General features: G+C 43.3%; 1 protein-coding gene across 1 annotated transcript in view; it reads left to right on the top strand.

The window, feature by feature from the left end:
* LOC116980095 (leucine-rich repeat-containing protein 34-like) overlaps positions 1-21,517 on the top strand; it is a 52,988-nt gene that overhangs the window by 16,919 nt on the left and 14,552 nt on the right. The window contains exons 6-7 of the mRNA XM_033032201.1: positions 3,178-3,332; positions 13,110-13,265. Coding sequence (XP_032888092.1) covers positions 3,178-3,332; positions 13,110-13,265 — 311 coding nt within the window. The remainder of the gene's footprint in view (positions 1-3,177; positions 3,333-13,109; positions 13,266-21,517) is intronic.

Below are 21,517 nucleotides of genomic sequence, written 5' to 3'. Positions count from 1 at the left end.
CATGCAATGTCTATGTGAAGTCTGTGATTCATGGACATCATCGCTTGCTGGGTGTCTGCTCTGCCAGGCCTGTATTGCAGCCATCTTTAGTTTATGCTTGTTTTGGGAGCTAGCCCTCTTCAGTTTTCTCTTCGGCATATAAAAGGCATGCTCAATTGGCTTCAGATTGGGTGATGGCCACTCAAGAATTGTCCATTATTTTAGCTTTGAAAATCTCAATTTTTGCTTCAGCAGTTTATTTGGGATCGTTGTCTTGCTGTAGAATGAACCACCGGCCAATGAGTTTTGAGGCAATTTGTTTGAACTTGAGCAGCTAGGATGTGTCTATCCACTTCAGAATTCATTATGCTACTACCATCAGCAGTTGTATCATCAATGAAGATAAGTGAGCCAGTACCTTCAGCAGCCATACATGCCCAGGCCATAACACCCCCACCACTGTGTTTCACAGATGAGTTGGTATGTTTTGGATCTTGGGCAGTTCCTTCTCTCCTCCATACTTTGCTCTTGCCATCATTCTGATATATGTTAATCTTTGTCTCATCTGTTCACAAGACCTTTTTCCAGAACTGTGGTTGCTCTTTTAAGTATTTCTTAGTAAACTGTAACCTGGCCATCCTATTTTTGTGGCTAACTAGTGGTTTGCATCTTGCAATGTAGCCTCTGGATTTCTGTTCATGAAGTCCTCAGCAGACAGTGGTCATTGACAAATCCACACCTGACTCCTGAAGAGTGTTTCTGATCTGTTGGACAGGTGTTTTGGGATTTTCCATCATTATAGAGGGAAATCATCTGTCATCGGCTGCGAATGTCTTCCTTGGCCTGCCAGTCCCTTTGCGATTAGTCAGCTCACCAGTGCTCTCTTTCTTCTTAATGATGTTCCAAACAGTTCATTTTGGTAAGCCTAAGGTTTGGCTGAGGTCTCCAACAGTTTTATTTTTGTTTCTCAGTTTCATAATGGCTTCTTTGACTTTCATTGGCACAACTTTGGTCCTCATGTTGATAAACAGCAATAAACATTTCCAAAGGTGATGGAAAGACCGGAGGAAAGACTTGGTGCTGAGAGCTCTCTTATATCTGCATTAAGGGGGCAATTAAACACACCTGAGCAATTACAAACACCTGTGAAGCCATGTGTCCCAAACATTATGGTGCCCTGAAATGGGGGAACTATGTATAAACACAGCTGTAATTTCTACATGGTGAAACCAAAATGTATAAAAATGGGCTTCAATAAAATCTGATAATGTGCACTTTAACCACATGTGACTATTTCTATTACATATCTCAAATTGTGGAGTACAGAGGCAAATAAATAGATAATGGGTCTTTGTCCCAAACATTATGGAGGGCACTGTACCAAACATAATCAAAATCCTTCCATATCCTGCATATCCACATGCCTATCAAAAAGCCTCTTCAATACCACTATCGTATCTGCTTCAATCCTGGCAGCATGTTCCAGGCACCCACTGTGTAAAAAATCTTGCCTTGAACATCTCCTTTAAACTTAGCCCCCCTCACCTTAAATGCCCTCTAGTATTTGATTTTTCCATCATAGGAATACAGTTCTGACTGTCTACCCTATCTATGCCTCTCATAATTATTTTATCTGGTCTCCCCGTAACCTCCGCATTCCACAGAAAACAATGCAAGCCTGTCCAACCTCCACCAGTAGCTAATACGCCCTAATCCAGTAAACATTCTGCTAAACCTCTTCTGCACCCTTTCCAAAGCCGCTGTAAGAAATGTACATAATATAGTACTTCAATTGCAGCCAAAGCAATGTCCTATAAAGCTGCTTCACGACTCCATGACTCTTCTACTCAATAGCCCGACCTATGAATGCAAGCATACCATATGCCTTTTTTACTCTAGCTACTTGCCACTTTCAGTGAGCTATGGTCTTGGACCCCAAGATCCCTCTGTACTTCAATTGTGTCAAGTGTCATGACATTAATTGTATATTTTCCCCTTATGATTGACCTCACACTTGCTCGGATTAAACTCCATCTGCCATTTTCACCACCCATTTCTGCAGCTGATCTACATACCGCTGTATAGCTTGACAACACCCTACATGGCCCAACAATCTTGGTGTCATCTGCAAACTTACTAACCAACCTGTCTACGGTTACGTCCAAATCATTTATATATATCGCAAACAGCAGAGGTCCCAGCATAGATTCCTGTGGAACTGAAGGTGGAGTCACAGGTAGACAGGGTGGTTAATAAGGTGTTTGACACATTGTCCTTCATCAGTCGGAGTATTGAGTATAGCAGTTGGGAGGTCATGTTCCAGTTGTATAAGACGTTGGTGAGGCCGCATTTAGAGTATTGCGTTCAGTTCTGGGCACCATGTTATAGAAAAGATGTTGTCAAGATGGAAGGGTACAGAGAAGATTCACAAGGAAGATGCCAGGACTAGAGGGTGTGAGCTACAGGGAGAGGTTGAGTAGGCTGGGACTCCATTCCTTGAAGCACAAGAGGATGAGGGGTGATCTTATTGAAGTGTATAATATCATGAGAAGAATAAATTCGGGTTGATGCACAGAGTCTCTTGCCCAGAGTAGGTGAATCGAGGACCAGAGGACATAGATTTAAGATGAAGCGTAAAAGATCTGAGGAATCTGAGGACTAACTTTTTCACACAAAAGGTGGTGGGTGTATGGAATAAGCTGCTGGAGAAGGTAGTTGAGGCAGGGATGATCTCAATATTTAAGAAACAGCTAGACAGGTACATGGATAGGACAGATTTGGAGGGATATGGACCAAACACGGGCAGGTGGCACTACTGTAACTGGGACATGTTGGACGGTGTGGGCAAGTTGGGCTGAAGGGCCTGTTTCCACACTGTATCACTCTATGACTCTATAACTTTACTGGTCATAGACCTCCAACCTGAACACTGTCCTTTCATCACAGCCCTCTGTGCATCAGTAAGCCAGTTCTGAACCCATACGACCAAGTCACAGTTAATCCCGTACATCTAATGTTCTGGATCAATGTAGCAATGGGGCACATTGATGAACAGCCCTAGCCCTTCTGATTATTTTTATTGATGTTGAACTGCATTTTCTCCCATTACTTTATGAGAGCAATTCACGGCAGCTGCATCCATTGGTCTGGAGCATCTTCCTTGCTCGACATTTACTCCCTTGTATTGTTTGATTTTAGGAAGAGATGACTGTGCACATGGCTGACATGCTGCACGTGAACCAAACCCTGCAGGAGCTGCACTTAGAAAGATTTGAAATGAAAGATTTTGGTGTCCAGCAACTTTGTGAACAACTCGTTAAAAACAGGACTCTGCGATACCTCGATCTTCGCTGGTAATAGACATACTTTTACATTTTCACTCCAAACCAGGCATGTTGTGCAGCGGGTACACAAAAATGCTGGAGAAACTCAGCGGGTGCAGCAGCATCAATGGAGAGAAGGAAATAGGCAACGTTTCGGGCCGAAGAAGGGTTTCTGAAGAAGGGTTTCGGCCCGAAATGTTGCCTATTTCCTTCTCTCCATAGATGCTGCTGCACCCGCTGAGTTTCTCCAGCATTTTTGTGTACCTTCGATTTTCCAGCATCTGCAGTTCCTTCTTGAACATGTTGTGCAGCGGGGCTGTTTCCCTTGTTATGCGTTTCAGTGATCTACTGCAGTATGGTGGCAGAAAGGGAGGGATGAAGAACTACTTATGTTCCAGTTCATAGCTAAACATTCTCAGTCCATGCATGAGAAGGTTGTTGTCAGTGTCAGGCTTCATTAACTATAATACAAATTGTGATGTCATGTTGCAGTTGTATAAGACGTTGCTGATGCCGCATTTAAAGTTTGTGTTCTGTCAGGGCACCATGTTATAGGAAAGATGTTATCAGGCACGTGCCATCAGGGTAGGCAATGTAGGCAGTGCCTACCCTGACTAAAATTATAAAATGGTAATTATTAAATATAAATAGTAAAGGCCCGGGAGAATTATGCCTACCTCAGAGATCGATCTCTTATGTAGGCATTATTCTCCCGTGCCTTTCATCCGCAGTACATGTAACACGCAAAACTATGTGCAACTCACGTGCCGTTGATGCTGCTTCATGCCTTCAATGACAACGGTCTAGAACGGCAGCTGAAATTCTGCCTTTGCATCGTGGTCTGCGTGCATGTGCCGCGCAGCATCGTACTGCGAATGTGCAACGCAAATTTCTTAGTGGGTTTTTCCAAACATGAATTGTCATAATCTTAAGAATATATTAAGAAACAACGAGAGAAGAATGGAGTTTGTAAAATATTTTTTGTTCTGGGGAGAATTTAAAACAACTACTGGACAAAATAACAAAAGAAATGGGCAAACTGAAAACATGGTTTGACAGGAACAAAATATCATTAAACTTGAGCAAAACCAAAATAATGTTATTTGGTAATTGCAGAACAAATACACAAGCAAATATAAAGATAAATGGGGTTGAAATTGAACGAGTTCATGAAAATAAATTTCTTGGGGTTATAATGGATGATAGAATCAGCTGGAAATCACACATTAAATATGTACAATCCAAACTGTCAAAAAGCATTTCTGTATTACACAAAGTTAAGCAGGTTCTGGATCACAAATCACTCCGCATTCTCTACTGTTCACTAATCTTACCCTATTTAAATTACTGTGCAGAAGTCTGGGGCAATAACTATAAAGGTTCGCTACATTCATTAACTATTCTGCAAAAAAGAGCAATACGTATTATTCACAATGTCAGGTATCTGGGTCACACTAATCCATTATTCTTACAGTCATAAATTATTAAAATTAGAAGATTTGGTTGCATTTAAAACATCACAGATAATGTTTAGGGCCAAAAATAAAAACTTACCTGGAAATATACAAAAATTATTCAATGAGCGAGTGGGGGGTTATAATTTAAGAAGAATATTTAATTTTAAGGTACAAAGAGTCCGCACGACCAGAAATACTTTTTGTATTTCGGTCTGTGGAGTAGGATTGTGGAACAGTTTGAATGTGGAGTTAAAGCAATGTCCAAACTTGAACCAGTTCAAAATGACATACAAAACACTTTCTTTCACAAGGTACAGGGATGAAGGGGATGGTTGACAAACAGGGGTTAATGTTTATTTATTATTTTATTTATTATTTATTTATGTTTTTTGGTTACTTCATACATATTACTTGTATGTGTATATCAGTTGTATGTATATATATGTCTGTATGCATCTCTAAAAATTGTCTGGGGTATTATTATGATTAATTAATTAATTATTAAATATGGAAGAAGGGTTTAGGGAGAAGGGGTGAGATTAAATAAGTTATTCTTCTTCTCACTCCTTTTCAAGCTTGTAAAGAAAAAGTGTTGGACATTTAAATTTTGCTTTATGCTTTTCATTGCTTTGCAAATATTGCCTGGAATGTCCAATTGTTCGACTATTTCGATTTTGTTGTTGTTATTTATTCCTATTTATGTCTTTACTTGTTCGGAACAAATAATCAAATCAAATCAATCAAATAATGTAAGTACATTTCTTTGAGCTATATGTTTTTAAATACTTTATTAAGAGATAAGGCTTTTAAAGCAAATGCCTTTGTAAAGGTCGACTGACTGCCTACTGGAGAGGAGAACAATCTGTGCATGTGCGGTTTTCAAGATTTATTAAAAGCCGACTGACTGCCTACCCTAAGTAATTACTCACGGCATGTGCCTGGATGTTATCAAGCTGGAAAGGGTACACAGAAGATTCATGAGGATGTTGCCAGGGCCAGAGAGTCTGAGCTAAAGGAAGAGGTTGAGTAGGCTGGGAAGAAGAGGGGTGAAGGTAGACACAAAATGCTGGAGCAACTCAGTAGGTGAAGCAGCATCTCTGGAGAGAAGGAATGGGCAACGTTTCGGGTCAAGACCCTTCTTCTGACTGATGTCAGGGGAAGAAGAGGGGTGATATTGTTGAGGTGTATAACTTCATGAGAGGAATAGATCGGGTAGATGCAGAGTCTCTTGCCCAGAGTAGGTGAATCGAGGACCAGAGTACATAGGTTTAAAGTGAAGGGGAAAAGATTTAATAGGAATCTGAGGGGTAGCTTTTTCACACAAAGGGTAGTGGATGTATGGAACAAGCTGCCAGAGGAGATAATTGAGGCAGGGATTATCCCAATATTTAAGACACAGTTATACAGGTACATGGATAAGACAGGTTTGGAGGCATATGTATGAAACGCAGACAGGTGGGACTTGTGTAGTTGGGACATGTTGGCCAGTGTGGGCAAGTTGGGCCGAAGGGCCTGTTTGCACACTGTATCACTCTATGACTGTAATAACATGACTGTAAATAACATGCCAAAACACCTCTTTAAAAAGACTAAAAATGTTAACCATGTTCTCTTTCCACGACTATTTTCTGACCTGATCAGTATTTCCAATGGTTTTTGATTTGATTTTAGATTTCTGGCATCTGCCTGGTCCTGAGCTTTGAAAATGCTATGCTAAACCTCTGCACTTCTTTTTTTTCAAAGATACTTATTCAAACTTACATCTTCATTTTCCCATATTTCTTTATGACATAGAGTCTAGCGTCATACAGTGTGGAGACAGGCCCTTCGGCACAACTTACCTGCACCGGCCAATATGTCCATGCTACACTAGTCGCACCTGCCTGTGTTTGGCCCATATCCCTCCAAATCTGTCCTATCCATGTTCCTCTTTGTTTCTTAAACGTTGAGATAGTCCCATAGTACGGGTTGATTAGTACACGTGTCAGGGGTTATGGGGAGAAGCAGTGAAGGCGAAGGTACACCAGGCAATGAAGAAAGCGAATAACATGTTGGCCTTCATAACAAGAGGAGTTGAGTATATGAGCAAAGAGGTCACTATAGGTCCCTAGTGATTCCACACCTGGAGTATTGTGTACAGTTTTGGTCCCCTAATTTGAGGAAGGACATTCTTGCTATTGAGGGAGTGCAGTGTAGGTTCACAAGGTTAATTCCCGGGATGGCGAGACTGTCATAGGCTGAGAGAATGGAGCGGCTAGGCTTGTATACTTTGGAATTTAGACGGATGAGAGGGGATCTTATTGATGTAGGCCCACCTCGGTCCTGACTGACCATGGGTCATGCATCCTAGCTGTTGGCTGCTTGCTCCAAGCCTCTGCTGGAGCAGCGTTGCTTGTGGCTGAAGAGAACAATGCAGGAGTGTCCGTCTCTGTGGCAAAGGTCACATTTGTGTGTGGTCTCTGGTTTAGAAACATAGAAAGTTTCTATTCAGGCAGTCTGTGCTGCCTGAATAGAGTGTCCATACTGGGAAGGCCAGTGCGAGACAGGATCTCGGCGTTGGACACTCTGTCTTGCCAGGATATGCCCAAGATACATTGGATGCATCTCAAGTGAAAGGTGTTGAGTCTTCTCTCCTGCCTGGCATATATAATCCATATCTCACTGCCGTACAGGCGTTGTAGACTGCCTTCACCGTCAGCTTTGGGTTGGTCCACACTCGAGTTGTGAGGCGAGTGAGAGTTGGAGCTGCCTTCCCGATCCTCTTATCAATCTCTGTATCCAAGGAGGGGTTGTCGGTGATGGTGGAGCCGAGGTACGTGAACTGATGGACGGCATCAATTTCGTAGTCGTCGATGGTGATGACAGGCTGCCCCGTCTGAAGAAGGGTTTCGGCCCGAAACGTCGCCTATTTCCTTCGCTCCATAGATGCTGCTGCACCCGCTGAGTTTCCCCAGCAATTTTGTGTGCCCCAAGATGTTCGTCTTCTTCAGGCTGATGGTCAGCCCGAAGTCCTTGCAAGCCCGATAGAAGCGGTCCATCAGTGACTGTAGTTCCTGCTGGGCGTGGGACACAACTGCAGCGTCGTCGGCAAACAACGTGTCTCTGATGAGAGCTTCACATACCTGTGTCTTTGCTCTGAGGCAGGTGAGGTTGAAGAGCCTGCCATCTGATCTAGTACCCAGGTAGATCCCCTCTGTTGCAGTGCCGAAGGCATGTTTCAGGAGCAGAGCGAAGAAAATCCCAAAGAGTGTGGGAGCAAGGACGCAGCCTTGTTTGACGCCACTGCGGATGTTGAAGGGCTCCGAGAAGCTGCCATTGAACTGCACTGTCCCCATCGTGTTGATGAGGAAGGATTCTATTATGCTCTCCAGTTTTGGTGGGGAGCCAATCTGTTGGAAGGCCTTAAATAGGCCACCTCTGTTGACGAGGTCAAACGCCTTGGTGAGGTCAATGAAAGCAACATACAGGGGCATCCGCTGTTCTCTGCACTTCTCCTGGAGCTGGCAAATGGAGAAGACCATGTCTACTGTTGACCTTCCAATTGGGAAACCGCACTGTGACTCTGGGTAGACACGTTCTGCCAGCTTCTGCAGCAGGATCAAGATGACCCGAGCAAAGACCTTGCCGACGATGTTGAGGAGGGAGATGATTTTGATTTGATTTGATTTGATTCAATTTATTGTCATTGCACTTTTCAGTGCAACAAAATGGTTTAGCCTGCAGTCATAACATAGAATAAATAACAAACACTCAACACAGTTTAAGTCCCAAAGTCATTGTCTCTTCCCTCCTTGCTCTCCCTCTGCGCTGAGGCAATCCAATCCTCCGATGTTGTGACCCTGCCGGGTGATGGTAAGTAAGTCCCGCGGCTGAATCCGTGCTCCGCAAGTGGGCCGGTTCAAACTCCGCGGCCCGGGGCGGTCGAAGCTGCCGAAGCTGCCGCCTCCAGTCCAGCGGACGCAGCTGTAGTTGCGGGAGCTCCGGAAAACAGAACTCGAGCTCCCAATGATGTCGTCCACTGGCCCACGGCCGAGCCTCTGAGGCTCCAAAGTCGGGTCGGAAGTTGGGTCGCCCCGCAACCACAGCCCCGAAGTCGGCCAGCCTCGTTGGTAAGTCCTGGCTCTGCCTCCGCAGCCTCGAGGTCGGTCGCAGTTGGAGGCCGCCAGCTCAGCTATAGGCCTCAGCACAGACGGACACGGAGACGGGGGATACGGCAGGAAAAGTCGCACCCCCCCCCCGAAGGAAGAGTCAAAAAATATGTTACACCCACCACACACATACACAACTAAATAAACCGAAATAAACTGTAAAAACGGGACAAGAGAAAACAAAAAACAGAAAAGACAAACGGACTGCAGGCGAGCCGCAGCTGCAAGGCAGCGCCGCCACTTCCGGATGCCTCTGTAGTTGTTGCAGACGCTTCCCTCGCCCTTGTTCTTGTAGAGGGTAAATGATCGTGGCATCCCTCATGTCCTGCGGTACAGCTCCTTCTTGCCAGCGCTGGCAGAGGACTTCATACAACGGAAGCAGTAAGGTATAAAATATAAGATTATTAAGGGTCTGGACACGCTAGAGGTTTAGAACGGAGATGAGGAAACACTTTTTCACACAGAGAGTTGTGAGTGTGGAATTCTCTGCCTCAGAGGGCGGTGGAGGCTGGTTCTCTGGATACTTTCAAGAGAGAGCTTGATAGGGCTCTTAAAGATAGCGGAGTCAGGGGATATGGGGAGAAGGCAGGAACAGGGGTACTGATTGTGGATGATCAACCATGATCACCATGAATGGCGGTGCTGGCTCGAAGGGCCGAATGGCCTACTGCACCCAGGAGAATAGGGTTAGGAGGGAGAGATAGATCAGAGAGTAGACTTGATGAACCGAATGACCTAATTCTGTTCAAATGAATTGTGACCTTATGACTTGCCTCAACTATCTCCTCTGGCAGTATATACCACCACCCTTTCTGTGAAAATGTTACTCCTCAGGTTCCTATTAAATCTTCTCCCCTTCACGTTAAACCTACAGTGCATTCAGAAAGTATTCAGACCCCTTCACTTTTTCCACATTTTGTTACGTTACAGCCTTATTTTTAAAATGGAATAAATTCATTTATTTTATTATCAATCTACACACAATATCCCAGAATGATGAAGCGAAAACAGGTGTTTAGAATTTTTTGTGAAGTAATTCAAAAGAAATAACTGAAACATCACATTTACATAAGTATTCAAACCCTTTACTCAGTACTTTGTTGAGGCACCTTTGGCAGCGATTACAGCCTCAAGTCTTCTTGGGTATGACGCTACAAGCTTGGCACACCTGTATTTGGGTAATTTCTCCCATTCTTCTCTGCAGATCCTCTCAAGCTCTGTCAGGTTGGATGGGGAGCGTCGATGCACAGCTATTTTCAGGTCCCTCTAGAGATGTTTGATCGGGTTCAAGTCCGGGCTCTGGTTGGGCCACTCAAGGACATTCACAGGCTTGTCACTCCTGCGTTGTCTTGGCTGTGTGCTTAGGGTCGTTGTCCTGTTGGAAGGTGAACCTCTGCCCCAGTCTGAGGTCCAGAATGCTCTGGAGCAGGTTTTCATCAAGGATCTCTCTGTACTTTGCTCTGTTCATCTTTCCCTCGATCCTGACTATTCTCCCGGTTCCTGCCACTGAAAAACATCCCCACAGCATGATGCTGCCACCACCATGTTTCACCGTAGGTACGGTATTGGCCAGGTGATGAGCGGTGCCTGGTTTCCTCCAGACGTGACGCTTGGCATTCAGGCCAGATTTCAATCTTGGTTTCATCAGACCAGAGAATCTTGTTTCTCATGCCCTTTGGCAAACTCCAAGCGGGCTTTCATGTGCCTTTTACTGAGGAGTGGCTTCCGTCTGGCCACTCTACCATAAAGGCCTGATTGGTGGAATGCTTCAGATATAGTTGTCTTTCTGGAAGGTTCTCCCATCTCCACAGAGGAACTCTGGAGCTCTGTCAGAGTGACCATCGGGTTCTTGGTCACCTCCCTGACCAAAGCCCTTCTCCTCCGATTGCTCAGTTTGGCCTGGCGGGCAGCTCTACGAAGAGTCCTGGTGATTCCAGTTCTTCCATTTAAGAATGACGGAGACCACTGTGCTCTTCGTGACCTGCAATGCTGCAGAAATTATTCTATACCCTTCCCCAGATCTGTGTCTCGACACAATCTTGTCTTGGTCTACGGACAATTCCCTCATCTTCTTGGCTTGGTTTTTGCTCTGACATGCACTGTCAACTGAGGAACCTTATATAGACAGGTGTGTGCCTTTCCAAATTATGTCCAATCAATTTAATTTACCACTGGTGGACTCCAATCAAGTTGTAGAAACATCTCAAGGATAATCAATGGAAACAGGATGAACCTAAACTCAGCTTTGAGTGTCATAGGAAAGGGTCTGAATACTTACGTAAATGTGATATTTCAGTTATTTATTTTTAATTACTGCAAACATTTCTGAACACCTGTTTTCGCTTCTTCATTCTGGGGTATTGTGTGTAGATTGATGAGAAAAAAAATTGATTTAATTCATTTTAAAATAAGGCTACAACGTAACAAAATGTGAAAAAGTGAAGGGGTCTGATTAATTTCTGAATGCACTGTATGTCCTCTGGTCTTCGATTCACCTACTCTGGGCAAGAGACTCTATGCATCTACCCGATCTCTCCCTCTCATAATTTTATACACTTCGACAAGATCATCCCTCAGTCTCCTGCGCTCCAAGGAATAGAATCGCAACCTCTCCCTACAGCTGAGACACTCTAGTCCTGGCAACATCCTCATAAATCTTCTCTGTACCCTTTCTAGCTTAACAACATCTTAACAATAACAGAACAACAGAACTGAATACAATACTCAAAAAAAAGCCTCACGAATGTCTTGTATTTCTCCCAACTTGTTGAGGTGTCCTCCCAACTTCTATACAACACTCTGACTGATGAAGGCCAATATGCCAAAAGCCTATTTGACCACCTAATCTACCTGCGACTCGACCTTCATGGAACCATGCAGTTGTACCCCTAGATCCCTCTGCTCTGCAACACTCCCCAGAGCTCTACCATTCAATCACTGTGTAGGTCCTACCCATGTTAGACTTCCCAAAATGCAAAACTTCACATTTCTCTGTGTAAAATTCCATCAACCATTCCTCAGCCCACCTGGCCAATCGATCAAGATCCTACTGCAATTTTTCACAACCATGTTCACTATTTGCAAAACCACCCACTTTTGTATCATCTGTAAACTTGCTGATCTTGCCACGTACGTTCTCATCCAAATAATTGATATAGATGACAAACAATATCTGGCCGAGCACCGAACCTTGAGGCACACCACTAGTCGCAGGTCTCCAGAACAAGAAGCAACCTTCCACAATCACACTCTGCTTCCTTCCATGAAGCCAATTTTCTATCCCTTCAGCTATCTCTCCTTGGATCACATGCGATCTAACCTTCTAGAGCCCAGCATGTGGAACCTTGTCAAGTCCTTTGCTGAAGTCCATATATACATCTTTGGTCACGTCGTCAAAAAAAGGCTATTATTTTCGCACACTGAGCCTTTGTTGGCTCTCAGAATACTTCCATTCCCCACAAACTTTCTTTGTGACAGATTCTGTCAGTTCCTCCCGACATGCCGCCAGGACAATTTACAGCGGCCAACTAACCTACAAACCTTTACCTTTTCTGAATGTGGGAGAAACTGAGAAATATCCAATGGAGTCACTGCCACAAAAAGGCAGCCAGCATAATCAGAGACTCACACCACCCTGGCCAACACTCATTTCACCCCTGCCATTGGGAAGGCGCAGGAGCCTGAAAACTGTAACATCCAGGTTCACGAGCAGCTTCTACCAGAGTCATTAAACATGACAACCTCCAATAATCTCGGAACTACATAGACTATTATTGTTATTAATGCTTATGTCGTTTATGGAAACGTATGCATTTTGTGTGTGTGTGTGTGTGTGTGTGTGTGTGTGTGTGTGTGTGTGTGTGTGTGTGTGTGTGTGTGTGTGTGTGTGTGTGTGACTTTTTTTTCTCATTTATTATATTGTTTACAGTGTACTATGTTTACATATTCTGTTGTGATTCTGCAAGTAAGAATTTTATTGTTCTATCTGGGATATACGACAATAAAATACTCTTGACAAGCCACATGTTCACAGGGAGAACATGTTGTCTCTACAGACACAACTCCAGAGGTCAGGATTGAATCCAGGTCACTAGTACTGTGAGGGTTTCAGTATCAGAAGTTACATAGTTGATTTGCTCAGTATTTAGGTTGAATATTAATTTCTGATGTTGTGAAAAAAGTCACTTAATTTGTTCCTACAGTAACCAGATATCCTGTGATGGAGCAAAATATTTGGCTGAGCTGCTAAAACTCAACACTCCCCTAAAGATCCTGGATTTGTCAGCAAACAGAATTGGCGATGATGGGCTAGTTTACATTAGCGATGCCCTTCGTTACCTGAATGACCAACTGCAAGGGTGAGTTTGCCAGAATTCCAGTTTAATACATCCAAAATCTATTGTGCTCTCCGTAATGTTTGGGATAAAGATCTATCATCTATTTATTTGCCTCTGTACTCCACAATTTGAGATTTGTAATAGAAAAAAAATCACATGTGGTTAAAGTGCCCATTGTCCGATTTTATTAAAGGCCATTTTCATACATTTTGATTTCACCATGTAGAAATTACAGCTGTGTTTTACTTCGGAGTCACGTGAGTGACTACGTGAAGAACCCCGCCAGGACGCATGCGTGTCATATCGCTACACGCATTGCGAAACAGTCAGGCGGGGTGGAACGACGTTCCCCCGCAGCGGACGTTTTAAAAGCCGGAACCTGCAGGTAAGAGATACTCTGCGGTCTTTTGTATTGTTCCCATACTGATTTACAGGTGGGGAGTCAATGGACAAGTCCAAGAAAACAATGAGGGCTGCGACAAAGCTGGCGGGGGAGGACCACGGAGTTGCGGGCAGCCAGCAGCGGCCAGCGGCACATGAATCACCCGTAATGGGAACAGCTGTGCCCGACTTCGCCTCCGCACCGGCCAGATCCACTCCGCGGCCGGGCGGTAAGGCAAAACAAAAAACCAACAAAGTCGTTGACTCAGATGAGTCCGACTTAGAGCAGCCGCGAGCGGCCAGCGACCGTGAGCGCTGGAGCCGGATGGAGCGGTGTGTGGAGCAGTTGCTCCAACGTGACAGGCTCTGGGAGATGGAGTCTAGTCACTGTGGGCACTATGTTAAACCCACAGCAGCACCTCTTGTAGGGCTGCACAGTGCATCTCCCTCGTCAGAGGGGAGTACTGGGGGTCAGTTCTGGGCTGATCCTGAAGAGGGGTTTGCAGAAGAGAAATCAAGTGTGCAAGGGGTGCAGGAACGTGAAAATCTACTGGACATGGTGTCCAACTTCATACAGCCAGACCAGACTGGCCAAAACCTGGAACAAAAACTATCTGCCAGTATAGATTATATGTCCTTTAACCAGCTACAGGAACAGGATGTATTGGACACCACGGCAAGACACTTGGCACCGGGTAACTGTATATCCCTGAATGTTCCTGTTGTAAATAATTGCATATGGAAACATGTTAGAGGCATGGATGTCAAACTCCAAAAGGTACTAAAGCTCCTAACAACGGGAATAGCAGCTTTCGCCCGCACAGTAGATGAGAAGGACATGTCGCAGGACCAACAGGATGCACTGGCACTGCTTTGCAACACACAATATGAAATAAACAGCATCAGGAAGAGTGCCATCCGACCTGCTCTAAATCCGAAATTCGCAGGTCTGTGCAAACCTGGAAACGTAAAACCACCAATTTTACTATTTGGAGGTAACCTATCGAAGCAAGTCAAGGAGCTCGATGAGGAGGCAAAAACCCTGGGGCTCATAAAAGTGACTTCATCAAAAACCTACTACGGCCATAAACAGCACCCTTACGCACCCACCAGTAGAACAAGAAAACTGGTGAAAGCTCAAAGGTCCGATACACCGAACATGAGTCTTTTTTAGGCCATGGCCCAGGCAAGCCTTTTTGGAAGATACGCAAACCTCCAACACCAACCCAACCACAAACCCAGACACCGACGCCTCAACATCAACGAAGGATTTACAAAAAGAAGTAAACCTGCCACTGGTAACTATGGAGGTAGGTGGGTCTGGTTCCCTACAAATTGCAGGGAGCATGGAGGTTGGGGGGAGATTACACTTCTTTCTGGATGCATGGAGTATGTTAACTACCGACACTTATATTTTAAGCAGTATCCAGGGATATACCATAGAATTTATACACAAATACAGCCCTCCAGTTCAGCATGTACCGAACCGAATGTTCGTACTTTCAGGTAAAGAAAAATCAGAAGCGCATGCTGAACTGGAGCGGCTTTACGCAAAAGGGGTAATTGAAAAATCCCAACACGAATCGCTAGAATTCGTGTCCAATATCTTTACCAAAAACAAAAAAGATGGAGGTTGTCGCATCATCATAGATTTGACCAAATTGAATACATTTGTACAATATATTCATTTTAAAATGGAAACCTTTGTTACTGCAAAACAATTTATTTCCAAAGGTTACTTCATGGCTAGCATTGATTTAAAAGATGCTTACTATTCAGTGCCTATACGAGGTGACCACAGATGTTACTTAAAATTCAACTGGATGGGACAGCCCATGGCAGTATAGAGCGCTGCCAAATGGGTTAACATCAGCCCCCAGGCTGTTCACAAAAATTTTGAAACCAGCCCTAGCGTTTCTACGGAAACGAAAACACATGGTCATGGCATATCTAGATGACATACTTATTGTGGGCAAAACTTTGGAATTGGCCAAACAAACTGTAACTGCCACAAAACAGTTATTTGAAAAACTGGGGTTTATTATCCATCCAGTTAAATCTAAATTAACGCCTTCCACTACTATGGACTATTTGGGGTTCACCATTGACTCAGTTCACATGTCGGTGACTTTGCCAAAGGGAAAGGCTATAGACTTAATAGAGGCTTGCAATAACCTCATTGACATCAGTAAACCGTCCATCAGATTGGTAGCAAAAGTAATTGGCAAAATGGTGGCTGCTTTTCCAGCCACACAATTCGGACCTTTACATTACCAAAATTTACAGAGAGCAAAAATACGAGCACTCAAAATTAATACTGGTCATTTTGACAGACCAATGAAGCTACCAATCAAAGCTATAATGGAACTAAAATTGTGGAAAGATAACATTCGGTTTTGTTTCAATCCAATCATTATCAGCAACCCTTCTATGGTGCTACAAACTGATGCCAGTGCACTTGGTTGGTGTGCCACCAATTCCATCTCCAGCTGTGGAGGTAGATGGACTGCACAGGAGGCATCATTATTACAAACACTGGGCATAAACTACCTGGAAATGTTGGGTGCATTCCATGGCCTAAAGTCATATTGTTCTGGGTTATATCACCAGCATGTTAGACTACAGATTGACAATACCACCGTGGTAGCATATATCAACCACATGGGTGGAAACAAATCGACATCATGTGGCAATCTGGCTAATACAATTTGGCAATGGTGTATCCAGAGACATATTTGGATATCAGCTACTTACCTACCAGGTAAACTAAATTTAGTGGCAGACGCCAGGTCATGCAAATTTAATGAAAACACCGAATGGATGTTAAATAAAAAAGTATTTGCTGATATTACAGCACGGTATGGAACACCAGATATCGATCTATTCGCATCCAGACTTAATCACCAGTTATTAAACTATGTTTCGTGGGAACCAGACCCTGGGGCAGCGGCGACAGATGCATTTTCGCTGCATTGGGGGAAATTATTTATGCATTCCCTCCTTTCTGCCTCATCAGTCGGGTATTAAGGAAAATACGGCAAGACTCTGCGTCTGGTGTTTTGGTAGTACCCGATTGGCCTACTCAACCATGGTTCCCTGTGATACTCAACATGGTATTAGAACCATGTATCACCAAAAATACCTCTACTACAGCTGGGACTGACGGACCGAACAGTGAACAAATAATTTCGGCGGCCCACAGACAGTCCACCAAAAAACAGTATCTGGTCAATATCAGGAAATGGGAGATGTATTGTCACAGAAACAGCATCACCTACAGATCAATGAACATCCCGTCTGTTCTGGAATTCCTGGCAGGCCTCCATTATGATGAGGGGCTCAGTTATAGTACCATCAACTGCGCCAGAAGTGCCCTATCAACTTATCTATGGCAAGGAACAGAGCGTCATTCTGTTGGGACTCACCCCCTGGTAACAAAACTTATTAGTGGAATTTTTAATACCAATCCCCCAAGAACCATGTACTCTCAAATATGGGATGTGAGTATTGTCCTGACGATGCTAAGGAATTGGTCTCCAGCAACAGCTCTGTCCCTACATAGACTGACACTGAAAACAGTCATGCTAATGGCTTTGGTCACGGCACAAAGGGTACAGTCGTTACATAAATTAAGACTGGACAACATGACTTCTTCATCTGGAAATATTACATTTCATAATTATGAATTAGTTAAGCAGAACAGACAGGGATCAGCAGGCCTCAATATAGAATTTAAGTCTTACCCAACAGATGATAGTCTCTGTATAGTAAGACATTTGTTGTTATACATGGAGAACACGAAAATCATCAGAGGCAATGAGAAGGCACTTTTAATCAGCCACAAGCAACCACACAAAAAAGTGACAGTCCAGACCATCTCAAGATGGCTGAAACAGGTTCTAACACAGGCTGGGGTGGATACTAATATATAACCATATAACCATATAACAATTACAGCACGGAAACAGGCCATCTCGGCCATACAAGTCCGCACCGAACAATTTTTTTTCCCTTAGTCCCACCTGCCTGCACTCATACCATAACCCTCCATTCCCTTCTCATCCATATGCCTATCCAATTTATTCTTAAATGATACCAACGAACCTGCCGCCACCACTTCCACTGGAAGCTCATTCCACACCGCTACCACTCTCTGAGTAAAGAAGTTCCCCCTCATGTTACCCCTAAACTTCTGTCCCTTAATTCTGAAATCATGTCCTCTTGTTTGAATCTTCCCTATTCTCAAAGGGAAAAGCTTGATCACATCAACTCTGTCTATCCCTCTCATCATTTTAAAGACCTCTATCAAGTCCCCCCTTAACCTTCTGCGCTCCAGAGAATAAAGACCTAACTTATTCAACCTATCTCTGTAACTTAGTTGTTGAAACCCAGGCAACATTCTAGTAAATCTCCTCTGTACTCTCTCTATTTTGTTGACATCCTTCCTATAATTGGGCGACCAAAATTGTACACCATACTCCAGATTTGGTCTCACCAATGCCTTGTACAATTTTAACATTACATCCCAGCTTCTATACTCAATGCTCTGATTTATAAAGGCTAGCATACCAAAAGCTTTCTTTACCACCCTATCTATATGAGATTCCACCTTCAAGGAACTATGCACGGTTATTCCCAGATCCCTCTGTTCAACTGTATTCTTCAATTCCCTACCATTTATCATGTACGTCCTATTTTGATTTGTCCTGCCAAGGTGTAACACCTCACATTTATCAGCATTAAACTCCATCTGCCATCTTTCAGCCCATTTTTCCAAATGGCCTAAATCACTCTGTAGACTTTGGAAATCCTCTTCATTATCCACAACACCCCCTATCTTGGTATCATCTGCATACTTACTAATCCAATTTACCACCCCTTCATCCAGATCATTGATGTACATGACAAACAACAAAGGACCCAACACAGATCCCTGAGGCACCCCACTAGTCACCTGCCTCCAACCCGACAAACAGCCATCCACCATTACCCTCTGGCTTCTCCCATTCAGCCACTGCTGAATCCATCTTGCTATTCCTGCATTTATACCCAACAGTTTAACCTTCTTAACCAACCTTCCATGAGGAACCTTGTCAAAGGCCTTACTAAAGTCCATATAGACAACATCCACTGCTTTACCCTCGTCAATTTCCCTAGTAACCTCTTCAAAAAATTCAAGAAGATTAGTCAAACATGACCTTCCAGGCACAAATCCATGTTGACTGTTCCTAATCAGACCCTGTTTATCCAGATGCTTATATATATTATCTTTAAGTATCTTTTCCATTAATTTGCCCACCACTGAAGTCAAACTAACAGGTCTATAATTGCTAGGTTTACTCTTAGAACCCTTTTTAAACAATGGAACAACATGCGCAGTACGCCAATCCTCGGGGACTATTCCCGTTTCTAATGACATTTGAAATATTTCTGTCATAGCCCCGGCTATTTCTACACTAACTTCCCTCAATGTCCTAGGGAATATCCTGTCAGGACCTGGAGACTTATCCACTTTTATATTTTTCAAGTGTCAGTACTTCTTTTACTTTGAAACTCATAGTATCCATAACTACTCTACTCGTTTCCCTTACCTCACATAATTCAATATCCTTCACCTTGGTGAATACCGAAGAAAAGAAATTGTTCAATATCTCCCCCATCTCTTTTGGCTCTGCAGATAGCTACCCACTCTGTTTCTCCAATGGACCAATTTTATCCCTCGTTATCCTTTTGCTATTAATATAGCTGTAGAAACCCTTTGGATTTACTTTCACCTTACCCAAAGCAACCTCATATCTTCTTTTAGCGTTTCTAATTTCTTTCCTAAGATTCTTTTTACATTCCTTATACTCCACAAGCACCTCATTTACTTCATGCTGCCTATAATTATTGTAGATCTCCCTCTTTTTCCGAACAAGATGTCCAATTTCCCTTGAAAACCAGGGCTCTTTCCAATTTTTACTGTTTCCTTTCAACCGAACAGGAACATAAAGATTCTGTACTCTTAAAATTTCCCCTTTAAATGTCCACCATTTCTCTTCTACATCTTTCCCATAAAACAAAATGTCCCTGTCCACTCCTTTTAAATCATCTCGCATCTCATCAAAGTTAGCCTTTCTCCAATCAAAAATCTCAACCCTAGGTCCAGTTCTGACCTTCTCCATAATTATATTGAAACTAATGGTATTGTGATCACTGGACCCGAAGTGCTCCCCAACGCATACCTCCGCCACCTGTCCCGTCTCATTTCCTAACAGGAGGTCCAGCACTGCCCCTCCTCTAGTAGGTACCTCTATGTATTGCTGCAAAAAACTATCCTGCACACATTTTACAAACTCCAAACCATCCAGCCCATTTACAGAATGTGTTTCCCAGTCTATGTGTGGAAAGTTGAAATCTCCCACAATCACTACCTTGTGCTTACTATTAATATCTGCTATCTCCTTACATATTTGCTCTTCCAATTCTCGTTCCCCATTTGGCGGTCTATAATACACCCCTATAAGTGTTGCTACACCTTTCCCACTTCTCAGTTCCACCCAAATAGCCTCCCTAGATGAGCCCTCCAATCTATCCTGCCAAAGCACTGCTGTAATATCTTCCATGACTAGCAATGCAACACCACCACCTCTTGCCCCTCCAATTCTATCACACCTGAAGCAACGAACTCCTGGAATATTTAGTTTCCAATCACAGCCCTCCTGCAACCATGTTTCACTGATCGCCACAACATCATACTTCAGGTGTCTATCCAGACTCTAAGCTCATCCACCTTTCTTACAATGCTCCTAGCATTAAAATATGCACATTTAAGAAACCCCCCGTCTCTTCTTCTCTGTTTATTTCCTTTTTTTTCTTTCTCCTCTTGTGTCCGAGTGCTTCCCTTTTCTGCTTCCTGCCTCCCATTCTGTCTACTAGCTATGTTTTAATCTCATTCCACCAGGGCTGCAGCTACATCGGCAGCTATGCAGTTGGATGTACCAATGGACCAAATCCTCAAGACAGCAGGATGGTCAGGGGAAAAAACATTCCAACTATTTTATTATAAACCAGTCATTAAACCTGGAACGTTTGCAGAAACAATTTTAAGTTCTGTAATTTCATTTACCCCATAAATAGGGGCTATAATTTGGTGTTAATAAATTTTTCATGGATTTCAATGTCAGATTCATGTCTAAATTATGTTGACACAATTCCTCCCACAGTCATTAAGGCAGATGTGATGCATGGACTTGTTTCCACGGCATGAAATCTCAGAGCTTTGAAATCTTCACGTAGTCACTCACGTGACTCCGAAGTAAAATAGTAAGATTAAACGAGAACTTACCAGTTCGAAGTTTGATCGTTATTTTATGAGGAGTACGTTGAGGGAATATGTGCCCTCCGCTCCCACCCATGATCATATACTCAACTGGTATTTCTTCTCTAATCTTACTATGTTCAGTCATTACAGTTATCTGTGATTTCACATCGCTGCTTTGAAGAATGACATGCATGCGTCCTGGCGGGGTTCTTCACGTATTCCCTCAACGTACTCCTCATAAAATAACGATCAAACTTCGAACTGGTAAGTTCTCGTTTAATCTTACTATTTATGCATAGTTCCCCTATTTCAGGGCACCATAATGTTTGGGACACATGGCTTCACAGGTGTTTATATCTGCTCAGGTGTGCTTCATTGCCTCTTTAATGCAGGTATAAGAGAGTTCTCAGCACCTAGTCTTTCCTCCAGTCTTTCCATCACCTCTGGAAACTTTTATTGCTGTTTATCATCATGAGGATCAAAGTTGTGCAAATGAAAGTCAAAGAAGCCATTATGAGACTGAGAAACAAGAATAAAACTGTTGGAGACATAAGCCAAACCTTAAGCTTACCAAAATAAAATATTTGGA

This window comes from Amblyraja radiata, chromosome 13, assembly GCF_010909765.2.
Source record: "Amblyraja radiata isolate CabotCenter1 chromosome 13, sAmbRad1.1.pri, whole genome shotgun sequence".
Taxonomy (NCBI): Eukaryota; Metazoa; Chordata; class Chondrichthyes; order Rajiformes; family Rajidae; genus Amblyraja; species Amblyraja radiata.
The sequence above is the reverse complement of the archived record's forward strand: the minus strand, read 5'-3'. Positions and strand labels throughout refer to the sequence as shown.